General features: G+C 36.0%; 3 protein-coding genes across 4 annotated transcripts in view; 1 reads left to right on the forward strand and 2 right to left on the reverse strand.

Annotated features, from left to right (window-relative positions):
• LOC128868970 (protein sarah) overlaps positions 1 to 8740 on the reverse strand; it is a 130456-nt gene extending 121716 nt beyond the window's left edge. For both annotated transcript variants that reach the window (XR_008455191.1, XM_054111611.1), the window contains exon 1: positions 8320 to 8740. The gene's annotated coding sequence lies outside the window, so the exon portion shown is untranslated. The remainder of the gene's footprint in view (positions 1 to 8319) is intronic.
• A 1758-nt stretch (positions 8741 to 10498) lies between these two features.
• LOC128869007 (histone deacetylase complex subunit SAP18) lies at positions 10499 to 11400 on the forward strand. Its single transcript, XM_054111613.1, has 2 exons — positions 10499 to 10695; positions 10766 to 11400. The coding sequence occupies exons 1-2, from the start codon at positions 10630 to 10632 to the stop codon at positions 11147 to 11149; spliced, it is 450 nt and encodes a 149-aa protein (XP_053967588.1). The 5' UTR covers positions 10499 to 10629; the 3' UTR covers positions 11150 to 11400.
• LOC128868991 (probable serine/threonine-protein kinase samkC) overlaps positions 11365 to 20450 on the reverse strand; it is a 40898-nt gene continuing 31812 nt past the window's right edge. The window contains exons 2-3 of the mRNA XM_054111612.1: positions 11745 to 12667; positions 11365 to 11680 (exon numbers count right to left, since the gene is read on the reverse strand). Coding sequence (XP_053967587.1) covers positions 11455 to 11680; positions 11745 to 12667 — 1149 coding nt within the window. The 3' untranslated portion in view covers positions 11365 to 11454. The remainder of the gene's footprint in view (positions 11681 to 11744; positions 12668 to 20450) is intronic.

A 20450-nucleotide genomic window follows, 5' to 3' on the forward strand; every position in this document is an offset into this window, starting at 1 on the left:
CTATTTGCATGCATACCTTTACTTAAATAATACAATACAAATGAATACTCGTACAAACATGCATATGCACATATATCTGTGGCCACAAGCAATAATCGCCTAAGTCGAAAATCATGATTTCGAGCAAAAATACTCGATATGACAGTATATTAGACAGAAGCCAATACCTTAGGCCAACATATTTTTAATAAATTTTTTGTTTGAATATGATTAGAAATGACGGCAGCGATTTCACCTAAATATTGGACTTCGTTGCTGGCGTAGATGTGCATAACAAAATTTCTTACTAAGCCGACTTTTGCGTTTATTGCTTGTGGCCGCAGATAAAATTTAAAAAAAGATGAAAACCGTTTTCTGCCAATTAGAGTTTTGAAATACGCCCGTTTTTTTCAGATTCCAATATTTATGGCGCATATTGGCACCGAAGGTCATTTATTATTTAGCTTTGAAGGGGGAAAACTTTCCACGTAGGCTAAATAAAAACCAAAAGCAAAAAAAGTAACTTTCGTTGCGTTGTTGTTGCTACGGCTGCTAGTATTGATACTAGTGGAGCTGCTGCTGCTGCTGCTGGTGCTGACGCATGGATACGAAAATCTCAGCACACTTGAACTTGAAAATTTTTCATACTTTATAATTCTTTTTTTGTTTTGTTTTATTACGCCAACAACACCAATGATAAGATACATATGTACACTTACAGACAGCAACCCAGAATTAGCAACTAATTTATGCAACAAAAAAAAAAACAAAAAAAATTGAATAAATAAAATGTGTATGTTTCAAGTGGATACAGAAAATGAATCAATCGAATGGAAATTTTCTTTTATACGAAAGCTAGCTTTGTACAATACATACATATGTATACCTACATTGTTCAAAATAATAAATGCAGGATATTTTGAGCAGTTTTGCCTACTTTTTTTAGTTATTTTTTTTTGTTTAATATTAAAAAATTCTTTATATCATATCTACTAATATATAGTTTACTTTACAGCAAATTTCATATAAATCAAAGTTTAAAGCTTTCTACAAGGCATGTAAAAATTCGATGTTTGTATAATAGTTTTACTAAAAATTTCAAAATTTCTTAATCAGCATTAAAAACATGGAGTACGCAGTTTTACAGCCCATTGAATTTTAGTAAAAGGTTTTCCAATAATAGGTGTTATCTATCGCTATCGAGAGATGATTAACGATTTTTTAGGGCCGGAATTGGATGGTATTGATCTGGACAACGTTTATTTTCAACAAGACGGCGCTACGTGCCACATAAGCAACGAAACCATTGATCTTTGGGACCACGTGAAAGAGAAGGTCTACGCCAACCGCCTAGGGTCGATTCAAGACTTCAAATATGGAATTTGTAAGGCTATTGAGGACATAGGGCAGCCACTTTGCAATTCGGTTGTGGAAAATTTCATGAAAAGGATATTGTCCTGTAAGCGTGGTCGTGGTGGCCATTTGCCTGATGTTATTTTCCACTATTAACGACATACCTTAATCTTTGTAATGAAACAAACATCCGATGATTTATATTAAAAAATAGCATTTTCCTTTGAATATCAAAATAACACCTCTTATTGGAAAACGCTTTAAAATAACTGCAAGTTTGAAGTGGCTAAAATATTGCGTTGATTTTTGAGAATTTGTTTCCCATTTTTTGTATGTTCATATACACATATGGGCATTAAAATAGGTACGTTGTTTTTATCGATTGATTTCCTTGTGTCGCTCGGAAAAATTTAAAGCTTTTATGAAAATTTCGCTCTTTTACAAATAGCATCACTCTTTCGTTGTGAATAAGAAGACCCGTTATATTAAGTTGCATTATTTTTATGAAGTTTAAATTTGCGTGGCCACTAAAATAGGTACTTTGGGATAACTCTTGCATTTTATGCATTTTAACTAATTAAGTGGAAAAAAGAAAACTGAATGTAACGTAAATAGTGAATTTAATAACTAATAATTAAAATATCGTTTTTTTAAAGATGGGTCGTTCGTAGTATTGCACAGTTAAGGAGCGAAGGCTTGTTGTCAATCTTCGAAAACAAAAAAAAAATTGTACAAATTTATCGTTAAGTCACTTGGACGTTCCAGAAAGTTTGTTGTAAATGCCCTCAAGGCCAAAAATTCCACAGAGCGATGTGGTGGAAAAGAGAAAACGACTTGATCTACTGATAATTTAATTGTGAGTCTTGCCAAGAGGTATTCTTTTAAGCCATCAACCTTCATTACAGCTGAAATCAACAACATATCAGCGTATCAGCGAGAATTGTACAATTGACACCGTACCACACGAACCTACCAACGTTCCTCTGTTGAAACAAGCAAGTTTAAGCAAAAGGAAAAATGTTGCTCAAGAGCACGGTGCGGGTCATGGTGTTGGCCAGAGGGTATGAAAAAATGGTATCACATACTTTGGAGCGATAAAACAAAAATTAATTTATTGGGAAATGATGATGGGTGAAATGTCAGACGTCTTAAAGGACAAGAGTTCTCACCGTGGTTCACAAAAAAAAAAAAAAAACCACTAAAATGGACACAATTATTTATAAACAAATACTTCAAGAAGTAATACTACCATTTGCTGAGGAGAATATGCCACTTCGGTGACTTTTTATGCAAGACAATGACCCAAAACACTTCTCAAAGAGTTGTGCGTGAATGGTTTTTACAAAATAATGTTTCAGTTATGGATTAGCCAAGCCAGTCACCCGACCTAAACCACATTGAAAACATTTGGGGAGATTTAAAGAAGCAAATCGGGAAGAAACACTCAAAAATAAAAAGGATTTATGGCAAAAAATCAAAGAACTATAGTATTCCACTCCCACAGAAGCCTGTCGTAGCATTATCAATTATATGGCAAATCGAATATAAAAAGTCATTGACAATCATGTGGACACAGTGGTTATTGATTAAACTTCGATCATTTAAACAGCATTTCTAATAGAAGAAGAGCTAAGTTCTTTTTGTATCGTAATTATTTCTATGCCGTACCTATTTTAATGGCCAAATTAATATTTCCAATTTATTTCCTTATATTTTTATTCCTATTAAAACTAATTTAGGTTTTAAAAGTTCATTGAATTCTTATTTACATTTGCCATATTAATCTATGAAATAAAAACCGCTTACAATTGAATATTTGCCATTATTAATTTAAAAAACTTGCATTTTCCGTATGAACGTGGGTGTGTATGTAAGTATGTATGTATGTGCGCCGCTACCAATACATGCAACACCGACAAGTCAAGGCAGAAAATTATGCCGAGAAAGCGATTTCCAGCTAAATATATAATCTACAAAGAATTAATTACCCAAGAGAATAAACCTTGAAATGCGGAACAAGGCGTTTTTCTGCAAAAAGAAAAAAACGATACATATTATATTATAAATATAATGTACACCAACAAGTTCAAACAAGTGTTATTTGCATACTGAGGGAAAACCAAGCAAGATCAAATACAGGTAATGACCATTTTTGCCAATTTTACTTTAATTATAATTTAATTAAAAATAAAGTTGTGACAAGAATTTAAAGAAACTTTCAGTTCGTTTCAATATTGGGTGTTCCACTAAGAATGCTGAGTTGGAAATTAGCGGCAATTCTTTGTGTGTCGGTTAATGTTATTGTGAGAGGTTACCGAGGGGTGCATATTTACTGGCCCGTCTAAATGCCCCGGAGTGGAATCGAGGATATTGCCACCTACAACAAAAATCTCTACTTCACCCCCAAAACGCTTCATGCGAATCTTCCATAATTCAAAAGAATGCTGGGCACTACCTACCATTAATTTCATGAAAATAGTTATGAATTGTACATTTTAATTAACTAGTTTATATCGATAGCGGCAGGCTAATCACCTACCCGGTCAGAAATCAAATAGATTAACGAAACCAACGCAAGACAAGTATTGTCGAGGTCCTATGCTCCCGAGAGGAGTGAACAAGAAAAAAAAGCTCGATAAATAAAAAATAAAAATAAACGTTCCAATAGTTTCAATGTCATCTGTATCACTTCATTTTAAAGTTCTATGCAATTTCGTATAACAACGAAAGTGAGGTGAGTATATAATATATACATAGGCTCAGATTACTAAAAAACCATTTATTTCCTCTTCCAAAAATTATTATTAAAACTATTTCTTTCAAACCCGTTTTAAAAATTAAAAAACCTACATTACAAAAGTTTTCTGGGAAGCAGTGCACACTTTTTCCCATAGAATCGGATTGTTTTTGGCTTCCCTGCGTACCCATATTGATGCTCCATTAAGTATTCCCAGGTCCAGGTCATCTAACAACAAACGTCATCTCACGGGCACGGGGCGGACACGTGGTGTACGAATCAGGGTGAGAGGAATTGATTTAAGATTTATACGCATGAATATTTACATGGTCGGGTTCTAATCTAAATAAGTGCGGGCCTAACTTGCTACAATCGGCCTTAGCACTAGCACTGAGGCCGTCGTAGAAAATTTATAAATACAACCCTTCGATGAGGTAACGAAGCATTTGCTGCCACTGAATTCATATGAACTCGAAAATATGCTGCGAGTTTTGATATTTCGACACCAGCTGGCACGAAGTGAACAAATAAATTTAAGCTTAGCAAATTACCTCATAAAAAAACGAGGAAACCTTAGAAGAAAAATTATTTATAGAAAGAATAAAGATGCTATTGTAACGGCATAAACATTCGTTACGTTACCGGAACAACCTGGATTTTTATCCGGCCGGCCTGTAACTCCGTCAGCATTCCCCAAACATTTATGGGATATATTTATGCTGCTACAACCACAACCACAAATTATTTGTTCATTTAAAAGTTACAACCTTCTCTTGAACTTTACGTCACAGCTGCTACATTGGATTAAGGCCTAGCAGCCGTGAGGGTCAGTCCCTGAGAATAAGCCTATTGACCTTAAACCACTTTCCCACTTTTTTACTAGTGTGCTTTGTAATTTTTTTAAATTTGGTGCTTTTTGAAACTCAAAAGTTGGCAACTCTGCAGTCAACAGCAACATCTTTAGTATTCCGTATACAATCGTTACAAGATAAGTGTGATAAGAATGGCAAACAAAATGTTTGCTTACATTTTTGTCAAAAGTTTCCAGAAGTAAAAAGTTACGAATTGGCTTAACAGAAATGTCAAATTTTCTCACCGTAATAAAAAGTTTTTTTTAGCATAGAACTTTTCTACTGATTGGCACAGGCCTTACTGGCGGTTTTTATTTAATTGGATCGCTCGCTTTCTTGATAAAGCCAGCGGAATGCTGCAAGTGAAATTCGCTAGAAGTAGGAAGTCTGCTTTCTCTCGCCTATTTTGTGGTAAGCTTTGTCTTTTGCTTCCATCTGTTATTTCTGTAGTTTGACAACTATTTTCTCATTTCGTAGCCCCAAACTTTCTTGATAGACGATATGTTACAAATTTTATACTTTCAAATGGTCTGTCAACAAATGGGCAAAGGGGACAAGCGAATTTTCAAGCAGGCGAGGAGGCCAGTTACATAAAGATATATTTTGACCACACCCTCTGGTATATAGTGACAAGCATTCAGAAGGTGTGGCCAATAACAGATCGTTAACCGGCTCTCAGTAAATTTGAGAGAACCAGCTGATAGGCTGACGTAACTGGGGTCACGGAGTAGTTTGTTTACAAAAAAACTCAGATTGTATTGGTAATATACAAAAAATAACAGCACAGTGGCGGTTTATGCTACTTCATTGCTGTCTGAACCATAGATAACTAGATGTGAAACTTATTCATTTTGAGAGAGAGCGCGCCCATGAGGACGTTTCAAAACTTGGCAGCACTCACACATTATGGGATTTTGAACAGCTGATAGGCGAAATGGCAGACTGCCAGAAGAAACGCGCCAAAAATAACAGACGAAAACAGTTCGTTTTTGCTTAATGGAGACATGACGTTTTGAAATGTTTATAATTATTTGTCTTAAAATTAATTCAATTGAAATGTAATAATTTGAATTTAAGTGAGTTTGTAGAATCCAAAGCTCGTTATATCCTTTTCGACTTCTACTTTTAATAAGTCTTATGTACGTAATGTAATTTTATTGAAAACTGTGTGTTGGTTTATGTAAATTTGTATATACGTAAATATTCTATGGTTGAAAAGCGTAGGTAAGGGAACTGAATTTGTGCTTGAGATATTTTACAAAAATTAAAGGTAATCTGCTTTAACTTATTCTGTTCGTTGTTAGAGAATTTTTTTTTTGTTACCCAATTTCTGTGTTATATTAAAAAATCGCAATAAGTCATGTTTTTAATTATAACTTATGTTTTTCGGGTTCATAACTTTATAATTATTAAATTACTAATGTATATGTATATCAGTTTTAAATAATTTCATTTACATATAAATTTTTAAATTTTTGGCTTATTTGTGTACATATTTCATACGGATTGTCCTTATTTGTAGTATATGTAGGTGTTTACGAGTGATATAAGGCTATTGGGCAACCGCACACTAAATACTAACCTCTATGGTGGTGTGGAAACTAAAAATTCCATACCTTTGGTTCAAAAATACCCAATTCATGTTTCTACCGGTGTGGCAATATTGGAAAATGTTATAAAAAATGCACATTTTTCAGCGCTCTCACGAGAAAAAGAGTTTCACATCTAGTCATCTATGGTCTGAACAACGACTGATTGGATGAGTGTGTGAATATACATATATGGAATGATCGTGCTGAATTCGGCTGTCATGACGTGGCAACCGAAGTTCCCCTCACAATTTTCTTTTTCACCATAGTTATTGGTCAAACCTTGTAAATATATAATCCTTACCTTTGGTAAATTTCACATTGCTAAAAATGTTACCAATTTATTAAAAATCATGGTCACAATAAATGGTAACAAAGCGCACTACTAAAGATCTGATTAAGCGTAATCCGCAGAACTTCTTATGGCTGATTATGCTTCGCATACAATCATATATAGAAGTCAGTATTTTAAAAACGAATCATATTACACTTACGATTTCTTTATATTAAATAATATGGTAATATGATTTTCCTTATACTTATAATAATATTGCTATTGGTACCACTGTATTTGAAACGTCACTTAACACGACTTTCAGCAAAATATAGATTCAACAGACAGCTAATTTTTCGTATGTTGTGCTAATTTCCGGCCAATCAGACATACCTATGTAAAATGCATTCAATAGATTTTTATCCGAAAGTTTAAAATTTTAGCTAAGTGCGCATAATCAGAACTTAAGTTGTAAGCCGTTAAAGACTGCAGCATGCAGGGCTCCTATTGTTGATTTTGTAAAAAATATTTGTGTATTATATAATACCCGCCTTAAATTCTTGTTTGACACCGGGAATCACACCTGTAATCGATAACCCTAAAGATTAACGAGGTTTGAGTAAATATAAAACCTATATATGGATGCTCTTATATATGCAAAGACATATGTATGGGTGTGTGCATGCTACTTATACGCATGTTATTTTTAGATCTGGAGAATTTTACACAGACAAAGTTGAGCCGCATGCTTTTCTTCCGGTTTTTAAATTAAATAAATTTTTAATGAAGATGTCATGGAAATATTTTTTACGAGCTTGCACAATTTTTTGTCAAGCGGTACTTGTACCGATTTCAGCTTATTTCATGACAATTTCATACCTAACTGTATTCTTATCTGACTATTTGTTTTATTTTATTTTTTATTAAATTTATAGTTATTTCCCTTGTTTACAAACAATTCGTTGCATAAACAAACAGGGAGGTGTAGAAATACCAGAAACAGCAAGCGGTAATAATTCGCAAATTTAAGAAAATATACATACGTACATATATATGGATATACATACATGCATATATATATATTTGTGCGATATTTGTGATTCATTAAAACAGCGAAATCGATTGAAAATAAAGGAAAATAGAAAAGTGAAAGGAATCAACTGTCAAATCATGTACAAGCAAACATTATAAAGTCCATATATACCTACATACATACATATGTATATTAGAATCATTTAGAAAAATCCATTCGAGCCGTTCAAATGCCGTTAATAGCTACTGATGACAACTTGCGGTACCGCAAACTGTGCTGTCGGCAAACATCTCTAAAATTCTGTAAGTCGCAATTTCTACTTTGGGCTTATGTTTCAATTCATTACTTATTTACTTTACTTATTACATTACTTTACATAATTTCCACTAAATTACATAAGCTGTAACCCATTCCCCAGTTTTTACATATTCTCAAGTTTCCCCATAGTTTTGTAGCAATTCGGAAAATTCTAATTTGACAGCTGTGTATTTTGCACAACTCACCCGATAGCAAGGCTGTGGAAAAGCCGAAATAGTTGACTTCCTCGAACTGTAATTCTTTGCTGATAATGGAAGCGAATGGACAAATTCTAGTATCCAACAACCGAAATATGTGCTAGTTAGCTTTCACTATATCGGCAATTTTTTTTTTGTGTTACACTGTGCTTTGCAAATTTTTCGTCTCTTGCAACACACTTTTTACTATTTATAATTAGACCTGCTTTCAATTTATTTCTCACTTGTCACATACCACTAAAATTATGGCGTTTTTCACTTTACTCAACTAAATACACACTTTCTTTAGTAAGAAATTTGCTTATTGCGTTGAAATAATAGTGGGGATAAATAGCACTTTGTACTCCGCAAATTTACACAGCTTCCACCGACGTTCGAATAATTGTGGTTGCAAATTCATCAAAATCCAAACAATTTTCAGCCGCGTTGCCAACTAAACAAGCAAATATCTGTATAAAAATAGGAAATGATAAATGACAAACATAACAATAACTGGGCAATAAACAAGAATGAAAGATCGTGGGTGATAAAGAACAGCACAAAACAAACCTCACTAAACCGTGAACACAAACACTCCTTTGAGTAAAGAAACGACTGGGTGATGAATTGGGAGTTATTTTATAGCATACCACATGTTAAATCGCTTTACCACTTTGCATAGCTTTCTAACTCCATAGCTATACTTTCTACTAAGTGGTTCTTAATATCTGTCAAATTTCTGTTTTGATTTTGTTGTGGTTTCTTATGTGAGCACCTTGCTCTCTAAACATTTCAGTTTCAAAATGGCATGAAATATATCCAATCATTGACTTCGCTCAAAAAAATCACTACAACAAATAAAATTGAGTTAAAGTACGTTCATATATGCAGTAATTAGCAGGAAATCAACAAATTAATCTACCCGTTCACATATTGCAGATTACCTGCAAAATTGACAATCACCTGTCAATATTGTTTTGAAAGGTTTTACTTCATAGAAATTGCGTTGATGTAATATTTTCGAGTTTTTGGTTTGCTTAATTATTATTAACGATATAAAGAAAATATAAGGAGAAGGATTAGCTAATTGACCTGCCCAAATGTTTACTAGTGATAGACAGTTGGAGGAAAACCTTAAACGAAAGCTACTGCGGTTGCAAAAAAATATGGCAGCAATTCACACACGACATTTATTATTACATTTTATAATAAGCAATAAAGGCCAAAGTGTCAATGGATACATGCTCTTTCTATGATATGACTGCATAGTTAATAATACCTAACAAAAATTTTATAAGAATTATGCCTACAATCCTTTTTTCATTGTCGGCATTCATTTCATTTAGTTTTTAATTTGGCGTTTCTCCTAACATTCGTTAAAATAATTATCGATAACACAGGGTTGTATGTGATATAATTTAGGATTATTTTATAATCTCAGATTTCGGGAGAGAAATTGTGTATGAGTAAGTTCGCTTTTTAATTACGGACTGGGAGTTAAGCTCGAAAAAGTAGATAATATATTTATACAAGTATGTAAACGTTGTATAAGATGAGGCGGTAATGAGAAAAATTTCCACACAAAACCGCATATGCTTTGACAGCAAATACCGCCATAAAATGGAAATTGAGTTGACAAACTACCAAATGTCAAGGAACGTGTTAAGACAGATATGTTTTAACAGTACAAATTCGTCGTCTTCATCTAAAATTTCGGATTAAAGATAGCTTTTTTTGAAATAATCTATAAAAGGTGTAGATGTGAGTTAAGCCTTCACTTACGGATACATTAAATTGGTCCAGCGGTAAGTAGTGAAATAAGTCCAAATGCTTACGTGATATAGATGAATCCGGTTTAGGCATCGAAAATTCTTAGAAATCACCAAATCTTTGATAAAAAGAATGTATGGACGTAACTCCTTGAATTTCTAAAATGAATCTAATTATTGGCATTACTTTTTCAGCCATGATAAAGTTGAGTTTTGGCATTGGGGTAGGCCAGGAACTGTGCCTACTTACCTTTACATATGTGTTTTGACTGGTTAACTAACAAATTGCTTGCTTATCAGTAGTCGTGCTATTGCCCATGGCTTTCGCATGGAATTGAATTTGTGATAATGAGAACAAGCCTAAGGTGTGCGTGTGCAACCCTGTGCGTGAGAAGTAAGGTTGGTAGAACTGCAGTAACACTAACTGTCAAAAGTTTCATTTATCGTGTTTGGCTCGTCTTTTATGTGGTGTTGAATTAATATTAAAATAATTCAAGAAAAGGGTGAATTTAACTAAAACATACAATATAGAATTCGTAAAGCTGTATTTATGGCAAACGTTGAGTCGATGATTGTTGAGGAAAAGTCTCACATAAAACCAATAGATCGTGAGAAGGTTTGTAGATTGCCGTTTTTTCCGGCTTAACCCAATTGTTTATTTATTGTTGTCTCTATGTTATTTGCAGACATGCCCACTCCTGCTGCGCGTATTCTGTTCTACTGGTCGGCACCATTCCGTATCTGAATACATGTATGGCAATGTACCTAGCAATGAATTGCAGATTTATACCTGGCAAGATGCTACTCTTCACGAGCTAACTTCGCTAGTTCGCGATGTAAATCCTGACACACGCAAAAAAGGCACTTACTTCGACTTTGCAATAGTTTTTCCGAATTACCGCAACAATCACTATCAGATGCGTGAAATTGGTGTCACATGTACGGGCCAGAAAGGTGCAGACGACACTAAAACATTGGCGCAAGCTAAATTCTGTATTGGCGACTTTTTAGATATTTCCATCACACCACCAAACCGTTTGCCGCCTATACGCCGTCAAAGACCGTATTAGTAAGCAATATAAGTGCGCTGTTCACATGGAATGATGGGAACAGTGCCCGAGTTTGTATTTAAGGTACCTTGTGTAGCGTTATTTAATTTTCAATTATTTTTCCTTTTAATATTTTGTATGAAAAAGTTTGTACACGCTCTGGATGTACGCGTACGATTAAGCTTTTGCGCTTAGACAAAAGTTAAAATCGTTTATGCAGAAAAAATACAATGAAATAAAAATTACAACAAATTTATAATTAAAACTGTAAATGATATCTGATATTCACTTAAATATATAAATATTTATACATAGATGCTATAAAATTAATTTCTGTAGATGGAGTTCGGTCGTTTAGATTTCTTTTTGCCGATCTGCGACATGTCAATCTCAACGCCATTGGGAAGCACAGCAGTGTTTTGTTCGTAATTGATGAAAGCATTCTGCTGAAGCTCCTCCTCAGTTTCGCGCGTATTCGGATCACATTTGATGCCAGTCTCATAGTGGTATTCACGTTTGTTGCCATCGGGATCGATGTAGCCGTAGGTGCCCCTGCAAGTAACAATAAAATTACCATTATCAAGAATTTAGTTTAGGAGAATTTAAAAAAACCGACTTTGTAACACAGTCAGTGCCGATGATTTCCTCCTTGAATGAGCCATCGTCGTTCTCATAGCCCCATGTAATAGAGCCATCTTCATTTTCTTCACGCCACTTGCGTATTGTTTGAGCTACTGGACGTTGGCGACGTTGCTGTGTTTGCTCTCGTTCATCCTGCTGCACCTGATTGTACTCAATTGCCGGTCGGGCAGGTGTCGGACGTGGACGAGAACGCACAGGTGCCGGGGCTGGTTGTGGAGCTGATTGCGCCTCGTATTGTGGACGTGGTTCACGAACTTGTGGGCGTGTGCGTATAACATTCACACGTTGCGGCTGTTGGGGCGCAGGTGCACTCTGCTGTGGACGCTCCAAACCGAAACGCTGTGCCCCATAGCTACCGATGCCATAGTCATTGAAGACGGGGCGGTTGTTGGATGGTAGTGACGTTGCAGGCACCGCTGGTGTGGGACGTTCAGGGAAGCGCGTTGATGTCAAGGCTGGTTGCGGCGAAGGTGCAAGTATTTGTTCATCCTCATGTAATAGTTGTGACAGCGAAGGAGAGTCCTGAATGGAATTAGCTTCGCCATTGAGGAAAGCATTAGCCTGCTGTTGGAATTGTGCCTGCTGCGCCTGCGCTAATTGTTGTTCGCGCAACAGTTGTGGCAAGAAGACGTCCGGTTGCTCCTCTTCATTGGATTCGGTAACCGGTTTGGATTCCTCTTGAATGCGTGGCGCTGCCGATGGAATGTAAGAGTTTTGTGCGCGTAGTGCGATGGGGCGGCGTACGCGTACTAATTTATCATTTCGGAATTGTGGACGCACAGCTAGTGCAGGTCCACCCACCGGCACAGCGCCGGGTATGCTCAGACGTGGTGGAAACGGTCCAGTCTGCGCTTGAGCGATTACCAACACCGACACAACGGCAAGCAAGGCGGTGAACTGCAAAATATAAAAATTAAAAGCGAATCAGATATTTGTAAGTATGTAAGCTTTATGAGAAAACAAGTAAAAGGGAAAACTGTTACTCTACATGAATTGCGTCAGTACTTTTACCAGTCGCTGGACGCAGCGCGCATGTGCCATTAACAAAAGTTGCGTATAATTAGGTGTTAGATAGGCTTGTGCGTATGTGTATGCGCGTGCACATCGTAAAAGGTATTTTTTCTAACTTCATTTAATTTCCCATACATATTACCTCCAAATTTTTATTGCCGTTACACTCTAATAGTGCTGCGATACATTTTGCGTTGCATGAATTCGATTCATTCACTTGTTCGCTGTGGCTGTCATGTAGCAAGTGCCTTTGCTGCATGTTAAATTTGCCAAGTGTCGAGTGCCTTTCATTAATTACGGTTAACCATTCGTTTGAGACCATAAAGGTGACGCTGACATCACCGCCCAAAGCTTTGGCGGAGTGACAGTGAAGTTGTTACTGGTGCACACGTAATGCGGTCAAATACCTCGTAAACTTTTTGAGTTACCTAACACGCGTGCGTGAATGAGTTTTTGGGACGAATTGAAGTTTTTCTTCACTATTCATACGTAGTGGGTATGGAATTGGAAATTTCGAGATTAGTGATAAGGCTGCTTAACAAAATAAGATATTGGGCACAGATATGCACATTATGCAGTACATATGTACATGCACGCGCCCACAGTGGCTCACAAAAGTATTCGGAAAACTAATTTTCCTAGTAGAAAGTCCAAAAAAAAAAAGATTATTTTATTCAGGTTCACATTAAAAAACTCATTTTTTAATGCATATAAGCCCTTACCCTTCTATTCAAAGAAATAATTCAATATCTCAGAAAAAGAATTTTTAGCGCAAGCCGCTATAAACATGAACTTACTTGAGTTCACATCACACAAATATTCGGAATTTTAAGTCGTAATAGGCTTTGCAAAGGCACCGTTACTCACACAGAAGCGCGTCGCTGTTGGTAGAATTTAACATTCATTCTGTTAGTAAAATTCGATGGTTTCGGTAGTTTTCACTTAATGCGAAATGAGATACGAGAAGTTGTTTAAAATATGGATAGACGCACGAAACTACTTTGCAGGCTTGTTTTTGTTTTTTCTAACTAAAAAAAAAAAAATTAGAAATCGGATGGAAATTGGCGAAGTTAGGAGCGATTGTTCACATCAATCTACTGAAAAACGGGTTTTTGGCCATAAAATATGATTTTGGGGGTGTATTGGAAAATTCTCCTTTACCATTTTTCTTAGTTTTTCTATACCTACCGGTTGTGTTAGGTCGCCATAAAAGTATATTTAGTTTTTTTTTTTGTTACACAGTGTAGTTTACGAAATGAAGGAAAAACATTAAAGGAGATTTCATTTTCGCTAAAAGTAGCATTTCAACTATTCATAGCATTTTGCAGAGGAATTCGTTAAACTTAGGACAGCCACCAGGAAGCCGTGAAAAGTTGAAGTCCCTCAATTAGAAATTAATAGAAATCTCGCTGAGATTAAGGAGTTATATACAGTTAGAATTAAAAAAAAAACCGACTTTAAACGCGTTCTTCTCAAAATGGTGTTTTCAAAGTCGGTTACCAACATTACTCGAAAGCCGCTAAACCGATTAGTCTCAAATTTTATTTTATTTTATTTTATATTATTTTATTTTATTTTATTTTATTTATTTATTTATTTTTTTTTTTTTATTGCATCCCAAAAAAGGAGTGTTTTAAATTAATTGGCGACAGCTTAGCTGCAAGCCAATAATTTATAACAGGTACAAAATATTACAATTAAATATATATATAAATATTATACAAAATAGTTAACAATTTTACAAACAAGAAAAACGTTTACTGTAAAAAGTTTCGGACTATAAGGCAAGAATTGAGTAAAGCTGCTTTCTGCATGTCGAAAATTAAATATCCTGGGAGTTGAAGAGTTTTCACGTTGTCTGCTAAGTTTTTATGCACTAGTCCGTGGGCTGAGATGATAATTGGTAGTATGTGCACCTTCCTTAGCTTCCACTGGCGTTTGACATCAATGCCTAAGTCAGAATATTTGGATATTTTTTCTGCATGTTTCTGTTTAGAGGAACAGCAAGATCAACTATATAACCAGTCGCTTGAGATTTATCAGTAAGGAAAATGTCTGGCCTATTGTGGTCTCTTGTGGCATTTGTTAAAATTGTTCGGTCGTAATATAGAAGGTAGTTGGAGTCTTCTTGAACAGGTTCTGGGGTGTATCTGAAGTACGGTATTTTGCTTGGATTGAAGTTGTACATCTGGTTCAGTTTTAGATGGATTATTTTCGAGATGCCATTATGTCGCTTCAGGTACATAGAGTTTGCCAGTGTGGTGCATCCCGCTAGCACGTGGTCTAACTCGTATGGTCTCACTTCGACTATTGCATCTTCGACATCTGTCTGCAGCGGCATTTGGATCTCGCATTACGTATATAATGTAATTTTTAGTAGGAATCACACCATCTTGTATGGCGAAAATGGTACCCTCCGTTTCGGCAAATATCGACCTATTGGTAAGCTATAAGTGCGACAATTTTTGGTCGACATGTGGGCTCAGCAAGTCTTTTCGATATACGCCGTGGACAGCCATTTCAGACCATCTTTGGATGTTTTATCTATTGTGGTTGCGTTCCTGATTTTGTAGGATTGATTCATCCGAAGTGGGATGTAATTATCATCCGCAGCACTTGCAGCCTTGTGCAGATCGGATTGGGAGCACTTGTGTTGGAAGTATGCTCTTATGTTCAAGATAAGTTTGTCATGCAGTGCACCAACATCAATCTGTCCTCTGCCTCCCGCTTTTCTAGGTAGCATCATTCGAACGACAGAGCTTTTTGGGTGACGTGACTTGTATTTAGTCATAATTGTACGTATTAGTCGTTGTAGATTTTTTATTTCAGTAGATGACCATTTTACAATTCCGAAGCTATACGATGCCACCGGGACGACAAATGAATTAATAGCGTGGATTTGGTTTTTCCCATTAAGTTGGGTTTTACAGACAGCGTGAAGGCGCCTTTTAAATTCTGCTATCAGATTTTTCCTCATTTGCATCGTATTTATGCTGCTGCTTTGCATAACTCCAAGATACTTGTATACCTCCCCTGGCTCCATTTCTGTTATGTCGAGTCTGCTACTTTCCGCAGTTACATGTCGAGAAACCACTTTACCTTTAACTATTGTGATCTTTCGGCATTTATCAAGTCCAATAGGCATTTTAATGTCATTGCAGAAGGTTTCGACACATCTCAAAAGCTTATCTAGATGTTTGGAATTGCTGGCGTAGAGTTTCAAATCATCTACGTAAAACAGATGGCTCAGTCGGAATCTTCCAGACTGTCCGTGTTTTAATACAAAGCCATGTCCCGTCTAATTCAGGATGTGACTTAAGGGGTTCATGCTGAGAACAAACCAGAGCGGACTCAACGAGTCACCTTGAAAGATGCCATTTCGAATGTTTATTTCGGTTGTGTATTGAGAGCTTTCCGGGCCAGGTATTGATATTCTTGTCCTCCAGCGTTGCATAACTTTTTCTAGAAAGAGTATGATATCGGAATTGAAGTTGTAAATACGGAGTACTTCAATAAGCCAGGAGTGTGGAACCGAATCGAATGCTTTCATCCAGTCAATATAAGCTGCATAGAGGTCTATGTTCTTCTGTTTAGATTGCCCAAGGACAACTTGATCTGTAATCAGTTGCTCTTCTCCAATCAGATTATGTGTTTCGATATGCTCATAAAAGATGTTAGTTATGCACGACGTAAGTATTTTGTAAATAACTGGCAGACAGGTGATAGGCCTGAATTTTGAAGGGTCGTTGACTTCATCACATTTTGGAATCATATATGTCGTACCAAGCGTTGCAAAATTTGGCAATTCTTCTTCGGCGGTAATTATCTTGGTGAAGAGGGCTGCAAGTTTGTCGTGTATACATGTGAGCTTTTTGAACCAGTAAGCATGCAAGTTGTCGCAGCCTGGAGTTTTCCAATTGTGAAGCCTTCGAGCAACTTTCGCAACCTCTTCAGGTGTTACGGCTGAGAAACCAGGTATTGGGATACTGGAGTACTTTTCTCTAACTTCTGCTATCCAGCTTGCCGAGTTGTTGTATTTCTGAGGTTTGGACCAAATAGACGACCAGTATGATCTAAATTCATCCATTGATTCCTGTCGCGTCTGCCTTTAAACGTTCGTGGTTTGTTTTAATTGTCGTAAAAATAGCTATTGATTGCTTTCAAACATACGATTATGTTGCTTGCGTTTCATAGACATTCTATATTTTTCTCTTCTGGTGGTTAGCGTTCTTAATTTTTGCTTGAGCGTATCGAGCGTACGCTTGGGCATTTCTTCATTATTTTCGAACTTCGAGTGAGTATTAATGTTTTTACATATTTTGAGGACTTGGCGTTTCAATCGTCCGGAGGTGTTTCCACCTACCAATGCTGTTATTTTTCCTATTTTTCGGCGGTGCTCTTCAATGACCTTATCGAGTCTTATCAACCACTTCGGTTTATTACTCTTGTGAGTTGATCTGGAGTGTTTTGGCTTCTGATTGTGTTGATTGTTCTCAAAATGTTTGTTAGTGATTATTTCAGATATAGTTTTAGCAACGCAGTATATGACTATTAAAAGTTCTTCGAGACTAATCTCTTCGTTCAGTGTTTCCGGTAATACAACAGCGTTGTAATAGTCAACTAATTTTCCGAGTTTTCTAGAGGTGTTTAGTTTCGGCAAGTGCGGCAGACTCATCACAGGCATTCCCCTATATTTCGCATAATTTTCTTGAAAACTATTATATGCGCTTTCAAAATCTATTGACTCTGCATTGTCGTTGACGGGCTCAATAATTAAAGGGACATTCTGTTCGTTCTCTGCATCCATACTACCATCCTATGGTGTGTTGTTTGGTTGCACAGGGCTTGCTGGGGCTCCAGAGTTCCTACCGAGCTCTCTCGCCACTTCCTGGGTAATTTCTTCCCTTCTTGCTTCTGTGATGTAATCATGTTTGCGTATTGCTCTTAATTGATCAGACAAGTTTTGCTCTGACACGTTCATTAGCGGATATTTTTCTACAAACTTTTCACGTAAACGTTTTCGGAAAAGGGTTCTGTGTGTTTCTAATTTAGTGATCTGTAGGTATGTGCGTAATAAGAATTCGTTAATTTCTGATGTCCATTTTTTACGCTGTCTAGTTGCTACAACTGGGCTGGTCGCTGCATGCGATGCTTGCGAATCAGTTCCCGGCTGCAAAAGGTCTTGTCTATTATCCCCAGAGTAGTTGTTTGTATCTGGACCAACATTACTCCAAAGCCGCTAAACCGATTAGTCTCAAATTTTATTTTAGTTTATTTTATTTTATTTTATTTTATTTTATTTTATTTTATTTTATTTTATTTTATTTTATTTTATTTTATTTTATTTTATATTAGTAACTTAAAATTTTGTATGTAATTTTTTTAAATTAAATTTTATTATTCAGTTTTTTATTTAATATAATTATACTCAATTTTATTTCATTTTACATATATATAGATTTTTTTTTATTTAATTAAACTTTATCAATTTTTGTAACACTTTATTTAATGTAATTTAATTTAATTTTTCTTTAAGTTGAGTTTAAGGCCTGACAAGTGGACCAGGCTTAGCCGTAAGATCTTGAAGTTGACTTCAGACAGAACTCGAAATATCGACTGTTTGCATAAATAAAACAACATAAAATCGTGTGTTTTATTTGAATTCTGGCCTTGAGCGTCTTTACAATTTAAATAAATTTAGTATCATTAACTGAGGGCATTTTTGTATTATCTACGTAGTTTCAACTATTTTTTATTTTAATCAAATATTCATTTGAAATATTTACTTTATTTCATTTTGAAGGAACATTTTCTTTCACAAAAAAAAATGTATTTGTATATGCATTTCAGGATCCCGAAAAAAGTACATCGGGACTGGAAATGCTGGATTTCACTCTCGTTCATCAGCCAAGCAAAATTCGCACACCATAGTAGGTATGTATGTATGTGCGAGGATATATGTAAACCTACAAGCAATAATAAAAATAAATAATTGGCGCTTACGCTTCTGCTAGGTGTTTGGCCGAGCTCTTCCTACTATTTGTGGCGTGCGTCTTGATGTTGTTCCACAAATGGAGGGTCCTGCAGAGGAGCTTTTTCATGGCAGAAATGCACTCGGAGGTTTGCCATTGCCTGCCGAGGGGTGAACGCTATTTTAAAAAAACTTTTTCTATCAATTTGCTATTTCATGCATGGAATGCATGAGATTGGAGCCTACGCACTCCCGAAAGGTAGTTACGTACCAACCCATTCGGCTATAGCGGTTGCCTATAAACAATACAGTAACTTAAAAATCTGTGCTGACCTCTGTGAATACATACATACATGTGTATTCATTAGGCCGGGTCGATTTGTGGGGAGGCAAAAAAATCGCCCATTTCTCTGTGAAAATCATATTCTAGGGATCAAAATAAGAAACTTTGCCGAAGGAACCATACCTCTAAAACGAATTCTGATGTTCCCCAATTTGGGTCGAACTTTTTAGTTTCTTTTCTATAACTCACTTAAATTAATTTTTTTTTTTACATATGTTCTGACTAAATAAATTTCTTAAGAGAAAAAATAGATATTATTATAAATAAATAAAAATAAAGAAAAAACATAGCCATTTAGCTGATTTTTTCAGGTAAAGGCCAAAAATGGTGATATTTTTAAATTGGGGGACATCAGAATTCGTTTTAGAGGTATGGTTTCTTCGGCAAAGTTTCTTATTTTGATCCCTAGAATACATTTTCACAGAGCAATGAGCGATTTTTAAATCGACCCGCCCTAGTATTCACACTACATTTATATTTGACAAGTAGAAACTACGCCATTAATAAAAATGGACCGATACACGCTTAAACAACGTATTGAAATTATTAAAATTCACTATAAAAATGGTGAAAATTTGGCAGAGACGGTTCGTAAAACATTCGTAAACATTTTTGGGTCATCGCGAAGCACCTTGTCGGACCGCAATACAGAAATTGGTGAAAAAATTCGAGCTGTTGGGGCAAGTTTGTGATGTGGAGAATAAAACCCATGCACGTCGCTCAAGAACAGCCGAAAATATAGCTGTTTTAGCCGAAAGTGTTGAAAAAAATCCAGGTTTGTCCATTCCTCGTCGTTATTCGGAATTAGGCATTGCACAAACGTCATGACACCGTATTTTGCACAAAGATTTGTGTCTTAAGGCTTATAAAGTTCAGTTAACACAAGAACTCAAGCCGGCCGATCATCAACAACGTCGTGCCTTTGCTGATTTGGTCGTTGAAATGTATAGAAATGATCCGGAATTCCATCTAAAAATCATCTTGAGTGATGAAGCCCATTTCCACATCGGTGGCTTCGTCAACAAACAAAATTGTCGCATCTGGGGCTCAGAAAATCCAAGAGTTGTTGTTGAAAGCTTCTCTATCCTCAACGTGTGACTGTTTGGTGCGGTTTATGGTCCGGCGGAGTCATTGGACCTTACTTTTTCGAAAATGAAGCTGGAGCAACACTTACGGTGAATGGATTACGCTATCGAGAGATGATTAACGATTTTTTATGACCAGAATTGGATGGTATTGATCTGGACAACGTTTATTTTCAAGAAGACGGCGCTACGTGCCACACAAGCAACGAATACTCTTATTGGAAAACCCTTGATGTGTGTATAGACGTATAAATACTAATTCCCATGTCT

Source organism: Anastrepha ludens, chromosome 2 (genome assembly GCF_028408465.1).
Source record: "Anastrepha ludens isolate Willacy chromosome 2, idAnaLude1.1, whole genome shotgun sequence".
NCBI classification, from domain to species: domain Eukaryota; kingdom Metazoa; phylum Arthropoda; class Insecta; order Diptera; family Tephritidae; genus Anastrepha; species Anastrepha ludens.